Genomic DNA, 25,869 nt, shown 5'->3' on the forward strand with positions numbered 1-25,869 from the left:
TTGCATACCCACAATGTGCTAACCACTATACTGGAAATTTGTGTTTTAGTGATGAGGAGAGATGTCTCTGCCCTCATGACAACTAGAGTCTCATTGAGAATTCACCACTTGAAACGTTCCATCCTCAGAAAATTCTTTCTGGGCCCAGTGGAAAGAAAATGTGGGAATATATGATTTATTTGAGTTGCTTGAAAATGGCTGGATTTGAATGAGAAGAGATACTTGGATACATTTAGATAACTTTCCAGTCCTGAGATTATTTGAGAATAAAACAACCTTGATACCGGTGGTTTCCAGTCTTTGGGCTGCAGATCACAAAGGAGCCAAGGAATTATTTCAGAGGGCTCAGGTATCCATATGTGCTTCAGTGATTGTTTAAGATGAAATAAGCAATATTGCCACTTCTATCATGCAAGTAGCAATTGAAATTTTTATTCATTTATGCATTCATCCATTAAGTATATATTGATAACCCACCAGGTCTCAGAGACTGTTTTAAAAGCTGGAGGGGTGGGAGTGGGAAACAAAACAAAAAATATTTGGAAAGATTGGGAATCATTGCTTTGAGCTATTTGCAATACTTTGCTTTATTTACTGTGTGCTTTCATCAGAAGAACAGATGGCAAATCCATGATTCTGTTGGCTTTTTTTTTTTCTGCAAGGCTGGGCAGTGTCTGTGCTTCACATACTATGTGATAGTTATTAGGATATAAATGGTACTCTACAAGCTGTGTGATCCAGGACAATTTAAACATTTTAAGAATTTTATCGTGACCTGTGGTTGTGAATAAAATTTAATTTGACTGGAAGTCACATTATTTTGCTATATTCACAAAGAAAAGAATTTCTTCTTTTTTATGGCAGTTAATTTAAAGTGAAACTGACGTGTTCAAAAATAATGAGATGTCTGTTTCCATGGCAGTAGTACAAGAACAGCCCACAAAGAGGAAGATTTCAAAAGCTCTGGTAACCTGTCCTCAGAATTCTGTGGTTGCTTAATAATCTCAGGAGACTCTGGACTCCTAGGACTTATAGATTGCTGATTGCAGTGGGAAAAGAAAATCTCAGACTCCACTCTTTGCTCCTTCTTTTCACAGTGCTAATGTATGAGGGCAAGGCTCTAGAGACCCATTAGCCAAGTTGTGTCCTAAAAAGATGGTAGTTAAAACTAGTGAATGGTGCTGGCTATCTTGGTGCTTTATACTGATTATAATATTATTGATGTAACATTGGTTTACAACACTATATAAGTGCCATGTGTACAACATTATATTTCTACTTCTGTATACCCTATGGCATGCTTACCACCAAAAATTTTATTTCCATCCATCACCATACAGTTGACCCCCTTTGCTCACTGCCTGCCCACGCCTACCTCCCTCTTTACCTCTGAAAACCACTGCTCTGTTCTCTGTACTACATGTTTTTTTCTGTTTGGTTTGTTCAATTATTTTGATTTTTGTTTGTTTTTTTATATCCTGTATAAATAAAATCATATGGTGTTTGTCTTTCTCTCTCTAACTTATTTCACTTAGCATAATACCCTCAAGGTTGATCCATGTTGTGCCCAATGGCAAAGCTTCATCTTTCTTATGGCTGAGTAGTATTCCATTTGTGTGTGTGTGTGTGTGTATACCACATTTTATCTATTTATCTGTTTATGGACACTTGGGTTGTTTTCATATCTTGGCTATTGTAAATAATGCCATGATGAACATGGAGGGACATATATCTTTTTGAATTAGTGTTGTTGTATTCTTTGGATAAATGTTCAGAAGTCGGGTAGCTGGATCATGTGGTAGTTCTAGTCTTAATTTTTCTGAGGAATCTCCGTACTGTTTCCCACAGTGGCTGCACCAATTTATATGCCCACCAATAGTGTATGAGGGTTCCCTTTTCTCTACATCCTCACCACTTGTTATTTCTTGCCTTTTTGAGAATAGACATCCTAAAAGGCATGAAGTGATATCTCATTGTGGTTTTGATTAGCCTTTCCCTAATAATTAGACATCTTTTTCATGTGCCTGTTGATCATCTGTATGTCTTCTTTGGGAAAATTTCTATTCATCTTCTCTGCCCATTTTTCATTAATTGTTTTTATTGTCATTGAGTTGTGTGAGTTCTTTATATAATTTGGATATAAACCCCATGTCGAATATATCATTTGCAAATATCTGCTCCCATTTGGTAGATTGTCTTTTTGCTTTGTTGATGGTTTCCTTTGCTCTTCAGAAGCTTTTTAGTTTGATGTAGTCCCATTTGTTTATTTTTGTTTTTGTTTCCCTTGCCTGAGAAGAAATATCTAGAAGGATATTACTAAGATCCATGTCAAAGAGTTTACTGCATATGTTTTTTTCTAGGAGTTTTATGATTCCAGGTTTTTATGATTTTTATGATTTCTTGCATTCAAGTCTTTAATCCATTTTGAGTTGACTTTTGTGTATAGTGTGTGATAGTGGTCTAGTTTCATTTTTTAATTGGGTTTTATCATGAATGAAATCTCTTTCTGGTTTATACGGCTTCTGTGCTTGCCAAGTAATTTTTAATTTCTAAATTTGCCTCTTGATTAACCAGCTGCCAAGAAGCAGAGACAAGTATAGTATTCATGGTGGAGGTATATCCTCCATTGTAAATTAGTATATTTTCATGGAATTAGAAGATCTGATCAGCCTTCATAGTCATGGTTTTCTACTCTAAATTAGTAAATTTGATCTTCTGACTTCTGTATCATTTATTGAGAATTTGAGATCCACCAACTTGAATTCATGGGTAAAATTAAACTGGAAAAGGAGACCACAACCTTGGACCATGATACTATCTCATGAGACTCTGCCTAAGCAACTAGCTCTTAATCCCAGGTGAATTCTCACTTTCAAACTGGTCCTTTGACCTAGAGATAAATCAGATTATTGGAAAAGTGAAGCATAGTCTCTGTTGCTTGCTAAAAACAAAATTAAAAAAGGTATCTTTGTCCAGATACGTGGTTTTATCTCCAACTCACTCTGAAAAGCTACTTCCCAAACTGATATCTATATATGCATAGATGGTTCAATATAGTATTCATTTCCTAGAGCAGAACTGGATTTCTGCCTTATAAATGCCAATTAAAAATTCCCAGATTTCCAATAAGTTAGAATACTCCCTCACACCATACACAAGAATAGACTTAAAATGGCTTAAAGACTTAAACATAAGACAAGACACTATAAACCTCCTAGAAGAAAACAGAGGAAAACATTACTGACATAAATCTTAGCAATCTTTTCCTAAGGCAGTCTACCCAGGCAATAGAAATAAAAGCAAAAATAAACAAATGGGACCTAACTATACTTGTAAGCTTTTGCACAGCAAAGAAAGTACAAACAAAACAAAAAGACAACCTATGGAATGGGAAAAATATTTGCAAACGATGTGACTGACAAGGGCTTAATCTCCAGAATATACAAACAGGTCATACAACTTAATAACAAAAAACCAAACAACTCAATCCAAAAATGGGCAGAAGACCTAAAGAAGCATTTCTTCAATGAAGACATACAAATGGCCAATAGGAACATGAAAAAAATGTTCAATACGTTAATTATCAGAGAAATGCAAATCAAAACTATAATGAGGAATCACCACACATCAGTCAGAATGGCCATCATTAAAAAGTCCACAAATAATAAATGCTGGAGAGGGTGTGGAGAAAAGGAAACCCTCCTACATGGTAGGTGGGAATGTAGTTTGGTGCAGCCATTATGGAAAACAATATGGAGAATCCTTAAAAAACTGAAAATTACCATATGATCTAGCAATCCCATTCCTGGGCATATATCTGGAGGGAACTCTAATTTGAAAAGATTCATGCACCCCAATGTTCATAGCAGCAGTATTTACAATAGCCAAGAGATAGAAGCAACCTAAATATCCATCAACAGATGACTAGGTAAAGAGATGTGGTATATTTATACAATGGAATACTACTCAGTCATAAAAAAGAATGAAATAATGCCATTTGCAGCAACATGGATGGACCTGGAGATCATCATACTAAGTAAAGTAAGCCAGAAAGAGAAAGAAAAGTACCATATGATATCGTTTATAGGTGGAATGTAAAAAAAATGACACAATGAACTTATTTACAAAACAGAGACAGACTCACAGACATAAAAAAACAAACTTACGGTTACCAGAGGGGAAAGGGGTGGGAAGGGATAAATTTGGAGTTCAAGATTTACAGATAATAACTACTATATATAAAATAAATAAATAATAAGTTTATACTGTATAACACAGGGAACTATATTCAATATCTTATAGTAACCTATTAAAAAAGAACATGAAAATGAATATATGTATGTGTCTGTATGACTGAACTACTATGCTGTACACTGGAAATTGACACAACATTGTAAACTAACCTATACTTCAATTAAAAAAGTTCAAAAAATCATGAAAAAAAATTTAAAAATAAACAGCAAGTTTATACTATATAGCACAGGGAACTATATTCAATATCTTGTAGTAACCTATAATGAAAAAGAATGTGAAAAAGAATATACATATTTATCTGTATGACTAAAATATTATGCTGTACACCAGAAATTGACACAACATTGTAAACTGACTATACTTAAATTAAAAGATAAATTTTTAAAAAAGTAAATTAAAAATTCCTAGATTTCAAACATTTATCTTAAATGAACTTTAGAAACTCTATTATTGTCAATACTCTAAGTGGTTTGATTAGGGGAATTAGGATCAATGAGTAAAAATATTTTGAAGATTGTTCTCAGGCTTAACTCAGTTACAAATCTGGCTTAAGTTGTACTGATCATAATGGATTATCCATAAACTGAGTTCTGGCTATGACAAGCTATGTTGGATCTAAGGATACATCTGTAAATAACTTTTAATTTTGAACAGTAAATAAACAGGATGAGGAATCCGGTACAGAGTGGGTTTCATCAATTAGGAAGCTTAAGGGTGTTCTTTTTATTGAATGCTTGGCATATGACCTGAGGGAGGCTTAATGGCAGAAAAAGTATCAGCAAGAGGTTTTGCGTGTGTCACTATCTCTAGATATGATAAAAATGATAATAGCCCATTAATTACACATTCAGAAGAAAACCATATTGTTCAGTAGAAAAACCCATTTCCTGGAATTGGAATTACTGTTAAATGTCTTTTTAAAATGGTTTTTATTTTCAAAAGTGAAAAAAGCTTTTTGTTTGTTTCTTATGATAAAGGTAATGGGATTAATCGGAAAGATGGTGGTGTAAGTGCACATTGATCCATGCTTGATTTTTACTGAAAGGAAGCAGAAGAACCAACTAAGAAAAAGAAAACTTCATTAATGCTGAAACTAGAGCAGGCTTCATCTTCATAACACAATGTCTGGATAAAGAACACCAAGGCAGGAATAGGATTCTTCTGCTCATGAGTGTGTGGGCTGGGCTGTGGGAAGGGTGTGGAGATGGTACAGAAGAAGCCCAGTGGTTCTTCTCACTGAAGGGGGAAAGATACTTGTGGTATGAGTGGGCTGCAGGAAGGATGGTAAACATCTTTTTGGGAGCTGGAAGAAAAATTGTATGGCTAAATAGTACCATTCTATTTCTCTTCCTAACTTCCTAAGCAGTAGAATCTATAAAGATTCTACAGATGAATCTTTATTGGAGCTGTGGACCAGAAATAATAATATTGACTCACAAAATCAAGTGTTTACTAATTCTTTAAAGAGAAAAATCTCAATGTTGAAAATAGATTTTACATCAGAAGCAGTAAAGTGAGTGTGCATTTAAGGGGTGTCTTCCACAGAAAATGGATGATAATGAAAGATTTTTAATAAATTCAGAAAGAAAACACAGACTATAATTTCCAGACTATAATTTTACATAGACACAGCTTCCTACCCACCCACACACCCATCCACCATAGGCAGCTAAGTAGTAGAAGAGGGAATATTTACTGAAAAATTTATCCCTTTACCTCTAGTGCTAATGGAAAGATTAGTATAATGACTTAGTAAATAGGAAGGAGAGTCAAGTAGATTCTACTTGTACTAATCTGGAACAAGTATTACTTACATTATGTGATAAATATGCAGGAAATTACCAGTATGCAAAATAAACATTTTATAGCACAAAGAATTAAAGGGACATTTTATGCAAAAGGATGAAAATAACATTTGAGACATTTGCTCTAGAAAACAGAAAATTTCAGCTCTAACCATTTTGTGCTTATGGATTCAAGCAGGAGATTTTACAACAGAGTGAAATGAAAAAGCTACTAGAAAAACTAAGAGAAGGGAGATAAAGATCAACTTCTAGACAAATAGTATTACTCCGATGTTAATTTCCTGTTTTTGATAATTATGCTATGTTTATGTAAGTTGTTAACACATGTATCACTGATAAACAATGTGTCTAGAACAATAGTAGGACTAGTAGGTACTCAATAAATATTTGTTGAATAAATTAATTTCATCCAGAATGGTGTGCCACAGTAGTAAAGAGTGATTATTAGAATTATACAGAAGCTATTTAAAAGCACATAAATCTAGGTTCCACCTCATATCTATTTAATTAGAATCTGAGAAAGTGACAGAAGTTGATGACAACACAATAGTAACAAGAGACTTCAGCATATCTTAGTCCTTGACAGATTTTGTAATTAAGAAAAATCCAGAGAAGACCTTAATCATATAATTAACAGACTAAATCTAATATAGTGATTTTAAACATTTTTAAGGCTGTGGAATTTTTTCTTCAAATTATATCTTATATAGACTCTCAAGGATTAAGAGCTGCAGTTCTGATACTTGTTATGTAGCTATTGATTTAGCAAATGTAGTCTTTTTGATGCCCATAAGTAAGGAGAATCAGAAGCAGTTTCATTCATTTGGGATGAGCAACAGTTCACATTTATGAATTTACTCTGTGGTCTGTGCCTGCCCTCTGTCACAATATAGGAGTCCAAAGGGACTTTGATCATCTGGACATTTGGCAGAATATTCCATTGGTTTGATATATTGATGACACCACATCCTTGATGAGCAGGAAATAGTGAATGCTCCAAATGCCCATGTAAGATATATGTGCTCCAGAGGTAGGAGATAAAGCTTTATAAATGTTCAGGGGCCTGCCACATTGGGGAAGTTTTTAAGGTCTCATGATCTGATACAGACTTTGGCATGAGACAGAATTGGCTTGAATTCATGTTGCATTACTCATTAGCTGTGCATCTTTGAATAAGTTCCTTAACCTTCTAAGTCCAAGTAAGGAATTTATGAAGATCTTAGAATGGTCCTGGCATGTAGTATATATTTAATTAATTTACATGATGTTCTCCTTATTATTATTACTCATTTTAGGGATCAGAATCTTGACTGCAATTGTGGTTTGGGTCCAGCCAGTCCAGAAATCTATTTATAATAATGTGTGGGAGCATTCTTTAACTTGGGAATATAGAGTAGTAAAATAGGCTAAACTGAGAATATCTGAGCTCACATTATGGAATGGGAAACTGGAGTGAGTTTAATTATATGGATGACTTTAAGATGATTTACTTTTATTATGTATTATTATTTTAAATTTAATTTATTATTACCCATGCATCTTCTCAGGAAGACTAGAGCCTTGCCCTCTCCTTTTTACTGACTCCTTCCCACAACAGGTGGGGTGAATTATTTGATGGATGTGACTAGAGGAATGTAATAGCAGTCAGGCTACTTTAATAGGGGCAGGATTCTTACAATAAAAAGTAAGTTTGTGTCTCTTCCTCTGCTGGTCTCCTTGCTGATATGGACTCAGCATGGGAAAGGGTGCTGAGCCCTGTCTGGGGAAGGCAGATTGGGCTTCTGCTCTCTGGGTTTTGGCTTCTTCATCTGTTCCTAGACAGTTGAGTCAGGTTAATCCTTCATCTCCAATTCAGGAGGAAGGTGTACTTTGCCTCTGGTCTAAATCACTTTCTTTAATTAAAAAAAAAAGCTTACTGATATTTTGATTTAGCTCTAACATTAATCTATAACAATGGTGACTATAAAATGAGATTCTGATATCCATTTTCATTTGTTTAGTCACTGATTGATCACTAATTTTCACCCATTCATTCATTCTGATATTTATTACTCAATATTTATTATGTACTGGGAACTCTCTCAGACACTGCAGCTACAGAGTACACAAAAAGGACTAAAATCCCAGCCTCCATGAGACATACTCTAGTAGGGAAGTCAGACCATAAAAAAACATTAAAAAAAGATAGAAGTGTATAAAATATAAAACATACATGGTAATAAATCCTATTGAGAAAGAATGAAGCAGAGAGAAAAGCTAGGAAGTGCTGTGAGTGGGAATGGGGTTGAATTTTGGATTGGCTGTTCAGGGAAGATGTCACTGGAAGTAAAGGACTGAAGAAAAGGAAGGTGCAAGGCCTGAGGCTGCCTAGGGGAAGGGTCCCAGGTGGAATGACCATGACGTGTACAGGGTGGAGGGGGGAGTGTGCAGAGATGGCCAGTGTGGCCAGTAGGAATTTTGACATTTTGAGTGCCAAGGGAACTTTGGAGGGTTTTGAACACAGAAGTAACATGATATGCATTACATTTTAACAGTAACAAAACAGACAAAATTCCTACCCTCGTGAAACTTTTATTCTAGTAGAGGAGGCAGACAATAACAAAATAAATAAGTAAAATCTAGAGAATGGAAGGTGATAAGTGCTACTAATCACCCTGCTGAGGCAGGGAAATAGGATATTCTGGCTGCAGCATTGCAGATAGACTGTTGGGGGCCCTGGAGAGAATGTGAGGGTGGATGCAGGGTGAGAAGTTAGAGATTATTGTAGATCAAGGCAGGAGGTGGTGAGGGTGGGTGGTGTAGAGAGATAGTAGAGGAGGTGGAGGGACATGGCAGATTCTGGCCATATTTAGAAGACAGAGTCAACCAGGATTTGTTGGTAGGCTGGATATGTGCTGTGAGAGAAAGAGAGTTCCAGGCTGACTCCAAGGTTTTCTGGCTGAGCAAGGAAGGATGGAGTTGTCATTAACCAAAGGAGGAAGACCATGGGTGGAACAGGTTTAGGGGGAACTGGGTACTTGCTTTGAACCTGTTAAGTTTGCAAGGCCTATTAGACATCCATAGAGACGTAGAGGGGATAGTCTGGTGTTAAGATAGAAAAGCTGGCATGAGTTTTTCCTTTTCAGGTCATGCTTATCTTGAATGATACTTTCTCTCTGGGAGGCAGTGAAGAGGATTGGGTCTATAGTTCGATTACCTGGGTTCGAGTCTGATTCTAAGACTCACTAGCACTGTGCTCTTGGGGAAGTATTTAATCTCTCTGTGGCTCAATTTTGTTATCAGTAAATGGGAAATACTTGTTTGACTCATAGGATTGTTGTGAAAATGAAATGAAATGAGTTCATACATCTCACGATCTTGGCAGTGTGCCTGGCATGAAATAAGTATTCAAAAGAAAAGTTTTAAAAAGTAATAATAACAGTAGCTAACACTTATATGGCCCTCACTTTATGCAAGGTACTATATACTGTTCTATTTATATGTATATAAATTCATTTTATCACTCATAAAACCGTAGGAGGCAGATATTATTACCTTATAATGGTGTACAAGGTTAAATTACACAGTTAGCAGGTGGGGTTCAATTCCAGGCAATCTGGCTCCAGAGTCCATGCATTTTGGAATATGTTAACTATGGTTATTGTTTCCTTGGGTTTTTCATTCCTTGTATCGGAGCATCCTTTCTTTTTTTCTTTCTGGAATGCACAAGGTTAAATTTAATTTGAATCTAACATTATCCAGAAGAGCTGGTACAAAAACAGGTCACAAAATACTGAAAAATACACTCTGGGATCTTCACATGAAAGATTAAAAGAGGCAAAATGTAGTGTAGCCCATAAATTGACACAACGTTGTAAACTGACTATACTTCAATTAAAAAAAAATACAGTGGTAGCACAGCCTTTTAAGTATCTCATTCTTGTGCCTGCCCGAGGTTCAACTTCTTTTTAGGAAAGATCTCTTGACACTTTCATGATGGAAGAAGATAAAATGTAGAGCATCCATTCTTAATCTGCTTATGAACCTGCTCAAAGTTCACTTAGAGTCCAGTATTTATCAATTGTACTTCTAAGGAGTATTGTTACCTCCAATATACTTTGTGAAGTATAATTTCTAATTGCCCTCGGAATGACCTAGCTCTCCACTTGCCAGGTCTTGTTGCTTCCTATCCTCTAATTTGAGCACTCTGTCTTCTGTATCTGGGTGATCAGCATTCTGCCCTTGCAGTGGCAACACAGGGATTCAGTTCTGTCTGCTTTGGTGCGAAGTATTGATTCCTGGTTGAGAGTCAATCTCCTGTGGCTGCTGCCACGTTGGGGCATTCTTGCTTTACCATTTTGTGTTCATTCTTATGTGGACAATAGTTGCATAGCTAAATGGAAACCTAAACACTGGGGTTCACTTATGTCACATCACAGACATCATATATAGCAAATATTATTTCTAATAGCTATTTATATGCTCTCTAATCAGGACCTTATTAGGTAAAATATAATATTTTAATAATTAAGAAAATATCTTTTTTTTGGAAATCAGTGACTTTTACTTTATCTTCACTTATTTATTTACTATTTATTATTTACTATTATCTTCACTTACAGGTTGCTTACCTGTATTATTTTTCTTCTCTCTGAAGAATTTCTTTTAACATTTCTTGTAAGTCAGGTCTACTGGCAGCAAATTCCCTCAATTTTAATTGGTCTGAGAAAGTCTTTATATTTCCTTCACTTTTGGAGAATAATTTCAAAGGGTACAGAATTCTAGGTTGATGGAATTTTTTTACTCTTAACACTAAATATTTCCCTCTCTTCTTGCTTGCATGGGTTCTGGGGGGAGGTCGGAAGGGATTTTTCTTTTTGTTCCTCTGTAGATGCTTTTTAACCTTCAGCTTCTTTCTTTATCTTTGATTTTCTGTAGTTTGAAAATGATATGCCTAGGTGTAGGTTTTGTTTTTTTTTGGTGTTTTTTGCATTTATTCGGCTTAATGTTCTCTTAGCTTAATGGATCTGTGGTTTGGTGTCTGACATTAATTTGCAGATATTCTCAGTCATTGTTATTTCAAATACATCTTCTGTTCCTTTCTCTCTCTCTTATCCTTCTAGTATTTTCATTACGCATATGTTACACCTTTTGTAGCTGCCCCATAGTCCTTGGATATTTACTTTTGTTTTTTCAAGTCTTTGTTCTCTTCACTTTTCTGTTTTTGGAGGTTTCTGTTGACATATCCTCAAGTTCCAAGATTCTTTCCTCAGCCATGTCTAGTTTACTAAGTTCATTAGGGCATTCTTCATTTTATTAGTATTTCTGCTGCCTAGCATTTCTTTTTGATTCTTTCTTAGGATTTTCATCTCTCTACTTAAATTTCTCATCTGTTTTCACATGCTGCCTACTTTATCTGTTAGAGCCCTTATTATATGATTCATATTTGTTTTAAATTCTTGGTCTGAATATACCAACATCCCTGCCATGACTGCTTCTGATGCTTGCTCTGTATATTCATGTTGTAGTTTTTGTTGTTAGTATGCCTTGTAATTTTTTCTTGATAACTGAACATAATGTACCAGGTAAAAGGAACTGCTGTAAATAGGCCTTTGGTAATGTGGTGGTGAGGTGTGGGGGGAGGGGAAGCATGCCATGGTCCTATAATTAGGTCTTAGTCTTTTAGTGATCCTATGCATTTGGACTGTGAACTTCACAAGTCTTTCTCAGTGTTTTTCCCCCCTCAGGTGGGAGAGTATGGCTAGAGCAGAAGAAGGCTTGAGTTGACTGTAGCTGGATATTTCCCTTCTTCCAGGATAGTTAGGCCATAATAATACCTCAGCAAATTAGGCTCTGGTTAACCAGTTACTCCTGAGGGCAGACTTCGTTAAAAAAAAAACCAGAACGAGCTATTGTATTTCAAAATGGTTCCTTTTTCTCCTTCCCCTGCTGAAAGCACAAGGGAATTTTTCTCCAATATTTACTGTGAGATTCTGGTCAAACTCCCAGAGGTGAATCTCACAAAACTGAAGCCTTCCCCCGCTCCCTCATGCCTGGGTTACCCTGGAATTTTTAGTGTTGTCCATGTGGAGCCTCCAGCAACTCCTCAGTTACGGTTTAGGTTTTCCAACTCTAGCATTGGTTCCAAAGAGGTTTCCCCTTCTGAGTCTCTTTTCTGGTAATCCATGAATTCTTGTATTCACCTGTCTGTCTCCAGTTTTGAGCAAAGCAGTTTTCCCTGTATCCACAATTGTTTCACGGATCTTAGAAAAGTTGTTGTTGACTTTTCTGTCTGTTCAGATTGTAATTGTTAGGATACAGTGGCAACTTCCCAGCTCCTTTTAGGCTGAACCAGGAACTGGAAGTGGCAATCAGTGACTTTTAATCACGTAGAGATTTTAAATATTTAGGCATAATCATAGTATATGTATAATAACAACCTAAAGCAATGGCTTTAATGTGTGTTTCTAAAAACAATAGAGCTATATTTTTTATACGGAAAATTCCATGTTACATAGTTAATTGAGAATAAAAATCTACTCTTTGAACTCTCTGTAAAATGATATAAACTAAAGGTTGGCAAACTATGATCTGTGGGCCAAATCCACCTGCTGCCTATTTCGCTATGGTCCGTGAGCTAGAAGTTCTTTTTAATTTTTTAATGGTTGATTAACATCAAAAGGTGAATGATATTGTGTGACACATGAAAATTAGGTGTAACACAAATTACCGTTTCTATAAATAAAGTCTTATTGGAACACAGTCACATGGTTACATGTGGGGATGGCTACCTTCCCACTACAGATGCTGCCTTCCTACTACAATGACAGAGCTGAGTAGCTGTGACAGAGATTGTATAGGCTGCAAAGCCTGAAATATTTACTATCTGTCCTTTGCAGAAAACGTCTGCTGATCCCTTAATTAAACTAATAAAGCCTTAAATATTTACTATCTGCTCTTTGCAGAAAAAGTCTCCTAACCCTTTAAAATAAACTTAACTAAGGATGCCTGAGGCCAGGGTCCCACATCACTTGGTCAGGATCTGTTTGCCCCTCTCCTCACAACGTGCAGAGTTGTCATTTGCTGATGCTGACTGCAATCAGAGGAGACAGTCAGAGGAAAACATTCAGCCTAATCCCATATAACACTTCATTCTTATTTGAATATGAGTTTCCTTTGAAAAGAAGATGGTTCTTGTTAATTGTTGACTTATTTTCCAGAAACAAAACCATCATTGAATGTAGAATTGCATTTTGAAAGCCTAGGTAAAAGAGAATTTTTTCCAGAATGAAAATTATCTTATTTGTTTTTCTCATTACAAAAATATGCATTTAGCATAAAAAGTTATAAAAACACAGAGAAGCATAATGTGAAGGTAAAAAATCCCACCTCTCAGAGATAACCACAGTTTGACCTCAGGTTATCCTGTGGCTTAAAAGAAAGAGCTGATGATTCTTTTTCACCCTGCCAAAGGCCACCTGATGTTGGTCTGGATGCAGCTAAGAAGCCCCTTCCAAAGTGGGGATGGCAGTTGGTCCAAATTTCTGCCCCAGAGGGGCACCCATTGGCTCTTTGCAGATGGTCGAGGATCAGTTGAACTCTATCAGGCTCCAGACACTGAAGCTCAGGCAGGAAACCAATAGGTCTGGCTACTGTCTAGACCTCAGGTAGCTCAGTTTCTATCAGGGATAAAAGGAGGAAAATGCTCTCCAGAAAGCACTGGATATGCATTCATTCATTCAGTCAGTCAGTCAGTGCATAGTAAGCATATTTAGTTCCCTACTGCTGCTGTAGCAAATGACTATGAACTTAATGGCTTAGAACAACACAAATTTATTCTTTTACAATTCTGATGGTAAAAAGTCTAAAATCAAGGTGTTGGAAAGGCTGTGTGTCATGTGGAAGCTTTAGGGAAGTATCTGTTTCTTTGCCTTTTCTGGCTTCTAGAAGTAAACTGTATTCCTTGGCTTGTGCTTCTTCTGTCTTCAGAACACATCACTTCAACATCTGGTTCTATCATCACATCTCCTTTTTTCTCAATATCTCACCTCCCTCTTGTAAGGACCCTTGTGATTCTATCGGGCCCACCCAGATAACACAGGATAATCTCCTCACCTCAAATCCTTAATTTAATCATATCTGCCAAGTCCCTTTTGCCATGTAAGGTAGCATATTCACAGGTTCTGGGGACATATTTGGGAGGCCATTATTCTGTCCGCACCTACTTTATTTGTGACAATACCCTGGGCTCTAGGGAAGCAGGGATAAACGAACATAGCCTCTTCCCTTTGAACAGCTAAATTCCAGGCTCAAAGGAAGAGCATGGGCAAAGGTACAGAAGAGTGAAGTGAATGGTGTGGTTGAGAAATTGTGATCAATTCAGCATTTGGGAACTCCTGTATATTTGTCAGTGCTCTTTGGCTGAAGCATTAGATACTGATTTGATCAGGATTAAACAAAAATGATTTTCTTAAAAGGATGTACGGTGACAAATGGAATCCAAGAGCAAAAGTGCACCTGAGCCCCAGGAAGGCCTGGACCAGGAGATGGACAATGGATTGAAACCTAGGCAACTTCTCTCGATGTGCCTGCTCCTACCATCCAGTCCATATGGCAGAAATGACTACATCAAAGCTCCTAAGCTTTGCTTTTAAAAAAAAAACAGTCACTTTTTGCACTTTAGATTCTTGGGAAAGAATCTAATTTACTGTCAACTTCTGGTGCAATTCATCCTGACCTTGGCAATATCACATAATGACATCACAGGGGAATCTCTGAGAAGGTCTTCACCTTGGGGGTTTGCATATCATATTGCACTGCCACATAATAACTTTTTCTTCTCAAGGGGAGGTAGGTTGTCAATTTGTTGGCATTTTTCTTAGATTATGAAGGGCCTAAAGTCATAGGACAAATGTCACTGTAAAATATCTGTCTGATTGCTCTGAGAGAAAATAAATAGCATACCTGATTCCATGCCTTTGTTTAGGAATTTTGCTTGCTCACTGTATTGAATGTATACCTCTCTCTAATCCAGTGGTTCCCAACCATGGCTGCAGAGTCACCTGGGAGAATTTTTATAAAATATTCATGCCCAGGCTCCACCTCAGACCAATTGAATCAGAATCTGAGGTGGTAGCAGATGTCTGTGTTTTTAGAAAATGCCCTGGGTGAAATGAGTACATGTAACAAACTGGTGAAATTGAATAAGATCTGTAGCTTAGTTAATAGTATTGCACTGATGTTAATGCCCTCATTTGGTCACTGGGGGAAGCTGGTGAAGAGAATAAGGGAATTCTCTGTATTATTTCTGCAACCTCTTGTAAGACTAAAGTTATTTTTTTTAAGTCCAAACGAATGAAAACCCAAAAGAATCCATCCCTTCCCCAGCCAAAAGAGTTGTCAGTTTGTCAAATTCATTTTTTGAAAGTATTGAAACAACCGCAACATGCCCTAGGTGATTCTGAGGAGGACTGGGAATGGCTGCCTTAATATTTTTAGGGGAAGTGAGTCCCTTTGTGTAAGATCAAATTGGATTCCCCTAATGGGAGTTTCAACCAAACAAGGTTTCGATGGGATTAAATTTAAGAGAGTTTATGGGTAGAATTTATCTTCTGCTTTCGATCTAAGGGAATTTAATAAAAGGTCAGAGCACCTCTTTTACCATGCTATGGAAATGACTCAGAAATTTCCTGTAGAGGTTCAGTTGTAGGCTTCAGACCCTCCACCCAGTGTTATTTGTCCTCAGCATGAATGAGCAAATCAGCTTGGGATTTAGGCTTCTTGAATAATTGACATTTTTTGTCCCTAGGCAGTGTGCTGAATATGAAGAAGGTGATACAAAAGGATTATTGAACGTTATATTTAATATGGAATAAAAGGGCACATGAAACCCTCTGTCTGGTACTTTTTTTTTAATTGCGTCCTGAGATTTCCATCTCAAAGCAGATCAAAGTGTAGTCAGGTCTGGATAAGAGGAATCATCCTTAATCTAGGGCAGAATCTCAAATAGAGGGAAATTTGGGAGTGGGAGAGATATTTAAGGAAGTAATTTTGATCTCAAAATAGAGTAAATTTTTTCTAAAATGTGTTAGGAAAGTTCTTGTTCTGTATTAGATATCAGACTTTACAAGCCAAAAGTGATACAGTCATTTAAGTGTGTTAGTGAGGAGTCCTTTTGTTTATAAGTGACAGAGTAATTTAAAGGGAAAGGTTTATTGACTACCTGAAAAGTTGAAGACATCCATGCCTTCAGGTATGGCTGGATCCAGGTTTGAAGCAATGCCATTGGATTGACTCTGTTTCTCTATTTGACTCTGCTTCCCTTTACGTTAGCTCATTTCTTGGCAGATTTTTTTTCCTAGTGTGGTGGCAGAGACGTAAGCCAGTAGCCTCAAGCACATATTTTCTTTTCAGCTAATGATCCCAAAAGAAAAAGAGCACCATTTCCCCAGTGGCTCCAGGCAAACTCCCAGGCATGGTTCTCATTGTACTGGCTCATGTCACATGTCCATATCTGAAGCAATCACAATTTTCAGAGGGATGGGGCTCCTGTTGGTCGGGCCTGGGTTGCATGCTACCTCTATAACTTAGATGTGATATCAGTTCTTCAGGCTACCTGTGGACTGAAAAATGGAGCAGACATGGTTCTCCAAAGAGCAGCTGGTCAGATAGAAGGTGATGATGCCACTGGATGAGGCTCATCTGTGGGCATTGGCTGTAGCAATAGACATCACCAAGTTGGTGCCATAGGGGAGTGGTGGTGGATGCCCAGTGGTGACTAATATGTCTTATTTGTGAGCATTCATGAGAAATACTCCACCCCAGAGTCCTAGCACTACCATGCTCAGGGCAGACCTTATTGAAGGTAGAGGAAGTTGTCTGTTAGCAGGTAAAGAATCTGTGAAGCATGAGTTACATGGGTGAAATCATAAATGAAAATCAAAGCGAGAATTCAAGTTCAGACATTGTAGAGCAGGGCTTACAAGAGAATTGATTTGTGTTGAAAATCACACTTTATTTTTAATGTTTTCCTAACTTATGAATTTTCTTTTGTACTCTATATGCTGCTGTTTGGGAAGAAGGAAGCTGATTTTTCATGATGGAGAGGGGCAAGTTAGTGGCAGAAGAGAAGGAAGAAGGAAATTTGGAGGGGAGCTGAAGAGAAGAGAAACAGAGAAATGGTATTTATTTACATCTAATTTAAATGTTAGATTCATTAAATTTAAGACTTTTACACATGAACCCCAATGTTCACAGCAGCATGATTTACAATATGTAAGACATGGAAACAACCTAAATGTCCATTGACAGATGACTGGATAAAGAAGATGTGAGAGATACACACACACAGACACAGACACACACAAAATATACAATAGAATAGTACTCAGCCATAAAAAAGAATAAAATAATGCCATTTACAGCAACATGGATGGACCTAGAGATCATCATTCTAAGTGAAGTAAGCCAGAAAGAAAGAAAAATGCCTTATGATATCTCTTATATGTGAAATCTAAGAGAAAGGACACAAATGAACTTGTCTACAAAAAAGAAATGGACTCACAAACATAGAGAACAAACTTATGGTTACCAGGGGTTAAAGTGGGTAGGAAGGGATAAGTTGGGAATTAAAAAATTGCGCCTCTTGGGGAGTGATGGTAATGTTAGCTACCTTGATTGTGGTGGTGGTTTCATGGGTGTATACATCTATCAAAATTCATCAAATTGTACATATGAAATATGTGTAGTTTACTATACAGGAACCATACCACAATAAAAGTGTTAAAAAAAAAGAGTTAATGCTCAGCCCAGCTCTCTGTTATCATCAGAAAGATTGTGAATATTTCCTCTTGCTTCAAGCCATTTGTCCTGGGTTGGGGAAAGGTGTCTTCTCAAGTTTCCTTGGTAAGCTTTTAGAAAGAAACCTGGGCCATCTGGCTCCTCTGACAAATTTCTAAGGTGATGTGTAAGCATATTGCTAAATGACTGTTTATCTCTTAATTATTTTGGATACTGTATTTATTTTAGGTCAGAAATAGGATATAATGATGATGCTTTTGTAATTGTTATATACAATAAAACTAGATGAGTATTTAATAATTAAATAAGAGAAAAGTCAGACTTTATATGAATGAATGTTATACAGCAATAGAAGTTTAAAATATTAGTCTTTGATTTATTATTGTGGGGATAATAGTTCCTCCACAACTGTCCATAGGCCAAGATATTTCCACAAGTTTTAAAAAGGGCCCCCACAAATTCATCCTGTGCTACTGCTGTTGACATAAGGGTGAAAAGAAGTGGTCCTCGGAGATCTGAACCATTGAGGTGCATGCAGAGAGCCAGTAACCACGATTTGATTTCCAAAAAGGACATACCAGCATATGCTATACCAGATGCTATACCACGCTGTAGACTTGGGATAATCTTAGAAAGTTTTTAAAAATAGAAAGAGTGATATTTTGAGATTGATGTAGAGAGCTATTGCAATCTCTTTCTAGGATTGATTACAAATTCAAAGTTTTAGAGAAGGATCAAGCGACTCTTTCTAACACCACATTTTGGGTTTTCTTGGGCACTGAAATAGACCCGCTTCCAAAATGCCCTCACCCTTTTTATAGGGGTCTTTTCAAGTAGTTCCAAGTGAGTAGGTGGAGGAAGATCCTTATTTGCTGGGAAGGTTTCTGTTAATTAGTAGTGCTGAGGTAGCGCTTGGATTTAATGGATATTTTTAGCACATAATCAGTTGGCTCCTTCCATAATGTTTTAAACCTTTCGTTGATTTACGAAGCGTGTAGATTTGGTGAAGAGAGAATGGAAATGGAATGAAAAGATTAAGAGTTCCCATCTTGACTTTAGCCTGTACTAAATGTATATCTTTGGAAAGTTAATTAATGTCTTTCAGCTTGGATATTTCAAGCTATAAAGTAGATATTATGCTACCTACTGCAGTAGCTTGCTTTAGACATTAAAGGAGGTAAAGAGTCCTGCAGAATTCCCAGCACATTTTAGGAAGCAAGTACCTGTCATGGGGTCACAGAAACAATAATCTCACATTTCAGCTGTAGCACAGGTTCCCACAGATCTATCTGTGGGATGGTCTTTTTGATGACATTTCCATAGGGCCAATGATTTACTTCGTGAAGCCCCTGAAAGTGGTGGGCTCAGAGAGGCTTTCAGGAAATATGTCCACCACAGGAATTTTAGTAGCCTATACATTGTCCCAAACCTATTTAGTCAGGGTTAAAGATGCTGGACCATCAATCTGAATATAAATACACACTTCTTTTTAAAAACCCTGGAGACAAATTACAAATTATGACCTATAAATGAACCCAGGGCATTTGTGTGTCTCCTTGGAAGATTTCCAAGATGCCATTAAAGAGATTTGCAGTTACTTATTGGTGGATTTAAACATTACCCTCCCCCAACTCACCATGCCAAGGAATAGTGGTTAAAAATTGATCTGCTTGTTCCAGAGGGGCCAGCAAAAAATACTGCAAAAACCACTCAGGGAAGGTGGATGAAACAATGTGTGTGATCTTATTGCAGGTGGCATTTGTCTTGGTCTGTACAGGCGGTCATAATCAAATAACATAGACTGGGTGGCTTAAACAGTAAAAATTTATTTCTCACAGTCCTGGGGGCTGGGAAGTCCAAGATCAAGCTGCTGGCCATGTAGATTTCATTCCAATGTCTTTTCTCTTGGCTTTTAGGTAGGCATCATCTTGCTGTGTGCTCACATGACCTCTTAGTATGTGGAAAGAGAAAGCACTGGTCTCTTTTCTATAAGGACACAAATCCCATTGTGGAGGTCCCATGCTCATGACCTCATCTAAACCTAATTCTTCCCAAAGGCGCCACCATCAGTACCAACACATTGGGAGTTAGGGCTTCAACATATGAATTTGGGGGGGGGGTAGGGACACAAACATTCAGTATTAACAGCATTTTGAGTGTCAAAAGATGTGGGACATATGACTTCTCGAATCTGTTTATTCCTCCACTGAAAAACTAATTGACTGTCTCATTAACTCATCTTTCCCGTCTCCCCAACCTACCTAAGTAATTTAAAAAACCTGTTCTACCTTGCACTCAGGATTATTTTAGGATTTACCCTATCACACAACCACCACTTACTTATCACCAAGTATTGTGATTTTGACTAATAATATTACCCTGATTTTCTGGGTAGGGGGAGAAAACAGACTATTACAATAAATAAATATTTGCATAAATAAACATAAACTTTACAGTCTGTTTGAAGTCTGTTTGTAGGATTATCCCACATGAAGTCTATAAAAAGGAAAAGTGGAAGATAAGAATTTGTCAGTGTTGGTTCAGCATTATCCAAGGAGCACAAAGACTGTATGTAGGAGAGGATTTTGATCAATGAAGTAATCTTTTTTTGTAGAGCAGGATCTTACCAGGCTTTGCCAGTGATGAGATGAAATATCCCTGGTGGGTATCAAATTTCTTGCACTTCAGTTTTTTTCTGCTGACTAAGAAAGATTCCGATAACTAATTTAATTTCTCAGGTATCTTAATGAAGAAGAATGAGCTCCAGAGAGTGACATGAAATTCTGGTCCATGGAAAGAGGAAGACATAACTTTCACTGTAAATTACATACATCAGCCTATGGTGAGTTTAATTCATGGGGGTTGGGGTCAGCTCCCCAAACCTTGTCAATTCGGAGTGTTTGAAAAAAAAATGAGTTTCTGGACTTCAAAGCTTAGAATTAAAGCCTGTATATAGAGACTATACCTGTGCATCTGTACTCTGTATGGTGTGTAGGTCTACTGACCACAGTGAAGCCTTGCTTGAAGTTCCAGCTGGTGTATGCATGTCTCCCATATCTTTTCACTTGACAAGTCTGAATGGGCATGTCAGCTGCCACCTGCCAGCCATTATTGTGTCATCTTCACATATACAGAGCTATCTGCCCCTGCCAAGCCCAAAGAACAGTTCTGCCCCATGAATAGAATATTTGGCAGTGTACACAGTAACTGTGCCAGGATGCTACAGGACACAAAATAGAATTATATTTTCAGGATCTCTGGTAATTTCTTCATACACAATGACCCACCTCTCCAGAGTCTGCGACAGCCTAGTTTAAAGGTGACACATTTTAATACGAAGAACCAGTGAAAGTTTTCAGCAGCTTTCAAAAGTGTGAATAGTTATTCCTCCTCTGAGTGGAAGGTTATACACAATACAGTTAGAATACTAAGCCCAAAAGGACCTGTCTGTCCAAGCATAGTTAATAACTGAGCACATAGTAAATACCAGAAACTGTTCTGGGAAACGATTCTGGCTGAAAACTTTGAGGCAAGTAGAAGGTGTTTCATTCATTCATATTACAGATTAGACATCCTGGTAGTTTTCTGGCTACTAATCTGTTTAATACAGGTGTTCTTGATTCACTCTTTTTGTTGGGTCTTTTAAAATGTCTTCCTTTCTGTTAACAGAATCTTATCGTAGGTTTAGTTTCTATAATTCTTTGGGGTACAAGTTTCATTGAACTGCATACATTAATATAATCCTGTAACTTTAAACAGACCTTTGTCCTTAGAACAGCTGTCTTTATGAATATTTCCTTAGTGAATGTTTACTAGTAATACTTTTCAAATTCTCCTTTTATTTTAAATAACTTCACTTGTTCTCTGTTTTTACTAGATTTATGTTTTTTTACCCTTATAACTCTTGCCAGAGACCATCTTTCAGATAACCTAGGAATTTATAGGAGAAACATCCATAAATTTTCTCTAAGTAAAGATATCGGTGATGTTCTATGTATTATTGACATAAAATAACTTTACAAAATAATAATTCCTCAAATGACGAAACAGTGAAGTTTTTAAAGCACGAAAGGATAGAAATCAAGAATACATCTTTCAAGTAGACAAAAATTGGAGTGCCCAAAATATCCTTAAATATAAGCACATTGACTGAAGCCCCAGATCTCAGGTTGTTCAGCATACTCTATCCAAAATGTCAAGCTAAAGTTCATTCTGGGGCTAACATCATTTGTTATCTGGTGATAAATGTCCATCCCTTTGAGAACTAGCAAGTCCTCTGAATACTTAAACATTTCTGTTGAATAAGTTGTTCAGTACTGAAATCATTGATCCAAATGCTCATGACACCTTTAGGGTTTGTCACCACAAATTTCTCTGCCACTTGCTGTCATTTAATCAGTACCCTTCAGATTTTGCTGTTTAACCAGTTGTCTTTCTGACAGTCCAAGTAGCTAGTCCACCTCTTAGCTGCATTTTCCAGCTAATGAGGACACAGCACAGTGTTTAAATGATTGGTTGAATACATGTGTTGCATTCTGGAGATCAGCACCCAACTTGGCAGAATGTCCCTGTGATGGTGCCTTATCTGAGGCTTCAAAAAGCCACTCCACTGTTACGTAAACTGGATACTTAATGGGTATGTGGAAAGCCAATTGCTGCACTTGCTTTGAGGTAACACGAATATCTTTGTCCCAGGCAATGTTGTGTGGGACATAATATCAATAGATCAGGCATTCTTAAGTCCATGAGAAGTGGTGCTGAGCAGGGAAGGCAAACTCATCTCCATAGAATGCATCAGTTGTGGTAAGGACAAATTAAGTACCCCCTGTAGGGTGTATGAAGTGTTCTCTGGACCCTAAAACAGGTTAACCCTGTAAGATTATATCAATCAAGTGAAATAGACATTTGATAATCTCACTATCCAATTTCTTGCCGTTCTTTATCTTGGTTAACCACAGGTGGAAGACAGCCTCAGTAATTTTGACAGCCTGCATGCCAGGGCTCATCACCACCCTGTTTCCCACCACGTGGAGTCCTTTTGCCTTCAGATCAGTGAATAATCCAATTCCAAATCCCCTTGTGAGTTCTGCTTCCCCAGGGCCACTGCTGAGACCGTCCCAGCGTGGATTTCTCAGAAAATGGTATCTGAGGCAAAAAACTTACATTCTAACATTTTAGAAGAGAGTTTCATCCCAGATAATTAGAAGTTAAGAGAAATAGGAAGTGAGGCAAGGGAAGGAGGGAGAGCAAACACACGGGGATATGTGACTGAGTTGCCCACCACCTTGTGGATAAATAATTGCTGAATTACTTGGGCTCATGGAATGTCTTCAGAGAGGCCAAGTAATATCTTACTGCACCTTTGAAACAGTCCATGGTGTGGGGACTGGACGGGGGTGGAGGAGGAAAGGGGAAAGGGGGATAAATGTGTTTACTTCTTTCTATCTTCTCCCATGGGTTTAAGCCCATCCCAGGAGGAATTACTTCTCCTGCACTTCTGGGTTGTGTTGCCTCGTCTCTCCAGGTAGCTGTTGGGGGAAGCAGAGATTCTGTAGGTCCCTCCTTCTCTATGAACCCTGTGTCTGGGGGCACTTGACCTGTGTGTGTAGTGGGGGCAAGGGGCATCTTCAGTGATCTGCTCTGTGATCGCGGGAATTGTGTCAAGGCTGCTTGGTTGGGGCACAAGCAATGAAAAATAGGTATGGCAGTAAGGATCTGGGATATTGCATAAACTGAGCCTGCTCTGGGTGTGCTCAGAAAATAGTGATTTTCCTCAAACTAATACCCTACTGGACCCTTCTTTGCCTGGAAGTTTCCACAAGAGTAATCAAGAATACATTTCCAGCTTGAATTCTTATAAAACATTTATACTTCTTGCTTTCCCTAGGGCACCTAGCAAAGTGCCTGCTGCAGAAAAGACTCTGGGCAATTTGGCTTTAGAAGCTTTACAGTTTTTGCAAAGCCATCTCCAGTGTCTGATGAATCCAGAAGACAAATTACTGCACTTGTCTATGTAATTAGCTTCTCACAAAGTGTACATATTAGCAAGAAAATGAAAAAAAAACCCTCAATATTTCTGACATTTAATTTAATTACCTGGTTCATTTCTATGACTTAAATCTCAACCTACTGGAAATGATTTTTATCCTTTCTTGCACACTTCATTTTTTTAAAAAATTTGAACACACAAACATTTAAACCATTTTTCTTAGCTAGAACAAGACATTTGAATTCTTATGCCTTTTTATAATTCAGAGCTGCTTAATTTTGAACTTAAAGCAAGAAGGAATACCAACTAGCTCAGATTATATGTTCAGTAGGCACATTTTATATTTAATTTTTGGGGAAGAGTTGGGCTGGGGCCATGGTAGAAGATAAGAGGAAATCCAAGGAGGTCTAGAGATACATTGATGGTGTTTGGAAATATGGGAAAAATTTTTTGTTTGTTCTTTCTTTTTCTTTTTTTTTAAACCAAGGAATCCTATATTACAGCTAGCTAAGATATTAAGATTTCTTATCACCATTGATAAATTAGTTTTCTCAATCAATATTTTACGTGCTTGAATTATCATTTTACGAAATTCACCCCACACTAGTAAGTTATATCCTTCAAGAATTCATATATCTATATAACAAATAAAAACCACTAATCATTGTTAAACAGTGCCAGTCAACTACAATAATTCATATTAAATGGAGATCTTCACTATTCTTTCAGAGGTGAGGATGTGTATGGCTATGGAAAGGGATGCCTGCCTAGTCAACTCAGTCAGACCACTGGCGCAGGAACTAAGATCTTAGTTAATTTTACCTCATTAACTCCTTAACCACAATTTGAAAGGTTTTTTTAAAAAAGCCATTTTTCTTAATAAAGACAAGGCAAGGATGGCAAGGATGAACTGTATAAAAAATGGAAGCTATTTAGAATTTGCTTACATGTTTATTATGTATATGCCTTATAATATGTATTGTATGTAGTTTATATTATAAATAACACACACTATGTATACTTCCAATATTGCCTTGTTGCACAGACTTTTTAAGGCACTCATACAGTGTGTATTGGGGCTAACCACAAACACCTTCCTATTAGGGAACTGATGAAGCCATTAACCAGAACTGTAAGAATTGTAGATTCTTTCTAACCCTTCTTGCTTTACTAACTAGGTTAGAAATCTCCACCCCGTGCTCTGTCACCTAGACTGAGCTTCCTAAACTGTGTGTTTCTTGGCACTTCTTGACGCTAACCCTCTTGTTAATGAGGACTCTAAGTCTGTCTGCTCGCAGTTGCCTGATGTTCCATCCTTGAAGCAGAGAGTCTGTCAGCAACAGATTTATGCAATACAGGAGGTGGGGCTTTGGATATACTTCCCTTCAAATGCCTGAGAAATACCCTTTGCCATGTGCCACCACTACGGGAGTTGCTTCCACAATTCATCTATTTAACACTTATTTACCTATTTAATTTATTATTTATATTTTTCAGCTTTACTGTTATAATTGGCAAATAAAATTATTAGATATTTACAGTGTACATCATAGTGATTTGATATAAATATACATTGTGAAAGAAGTTCCTCCACTAGTTAATTCACACACCCATTACCTCACATATTTCTATATTTATTTATTTGGGGCAGAGGTTCAGAAATGAACCCATATTCATTGAGTGCTCCCTTTCTGCCAGGGGGTGTTGCAAATGCTGGGAACACAGAGGGGAGTGAGATGTGTCTGGACCCTGGCCTCTCAGACCTCACAGTTTAATAGGAGTTATGGACACGGAAATAAGCAGTTACAGTAGTGACTGCTGGGGTAGGGGAACTGTAGGGTGCCTTGGGGCTAAATGACAGGCAGGATGGCCATCAGGATGCGCTTCCTTGTGGGAGGACCTGTGTGTGATACGTGAGGAAAGACTGTGTAGGGGTTAGCTAGATGTGGAATGTTTTATTAGAGTTCTCAGAGGATTAAGTAATTAAAGTTGGATTAAGTGTTTTGTGAAAGAATCTCCTTTATTTAAGACTGTCCGTGTCTC

At 37.4% G+C, this 25,869-nt stretch overlaps 1 protein-coding gene and 1 long non-coding RNA gene across 6 annotated transcripts in view; one reads left to right on the top strand and one right to left on the bottom strand.

Moving 5' to 3' along the window:
- LOC102538092 (calcitonin) overlaps window positions 1–25,869 on the top strand; it is a 136,029-nt gene that overhangs the window by 92,428 nt on the left and 17,732 nt on the right. For 3 of the 4 annotated variants that reach the window (XM_072969562.1, XM_072969563.1, XM_072969564.1), the window contains 2 exons: window positions 17,120–17,218; window positions 20,576–20,679. In XM_072969562.1, the coding sequence (XP_072825663.1) occupies window positions 20,677–20,679 (3 nt within the window). In that variant the 5' untranslated portion in view covers window positions 17,120–17,218; window positions 20,576–20,676. Of the gene's footprint in view, window positions 1–17,119; window positions 17,219–19,720; window positions 19,754–20,575; window positions 20,680–25,869 lie in introns of those variants that run through there. The other variant, XM_072969565.1, reaches the window with a different exon arrangement.
- On the bottom strand, window positions 19,644–20,890 carry LOC140698731 (uncharacterized). 2 transcript variants are annotated; one of them, XR_012076596.1, is made up of 3 exons: window positions 20,803–20,890; window positions 20,465–20,620; window positions 19,644–19,787 (listed from the first exon to the last, which is right to left on the bottom strand). It is a non-coding gene; the product is annotated as an uncharacterized lncRNA (long non-coding RNA). The 2 variants fall into 2 exon arrangements; XR_012076597.1 differs by having other exon boundaries at window positions 19,644–19,823.

The sequence above is a fragment of the Vicugna pacos genome, chromosome 10 (genome assembly GCF_048564905.1).
Source record: "Vicugna pacos chromosome 10, VicPac4, whole genome shotgun sequence".
NCBI lineage: Eukaryota > Metazoa > Chordata > Mammalia > Artiodactyla > Camelidae > Vicugna > Vicugna pacos.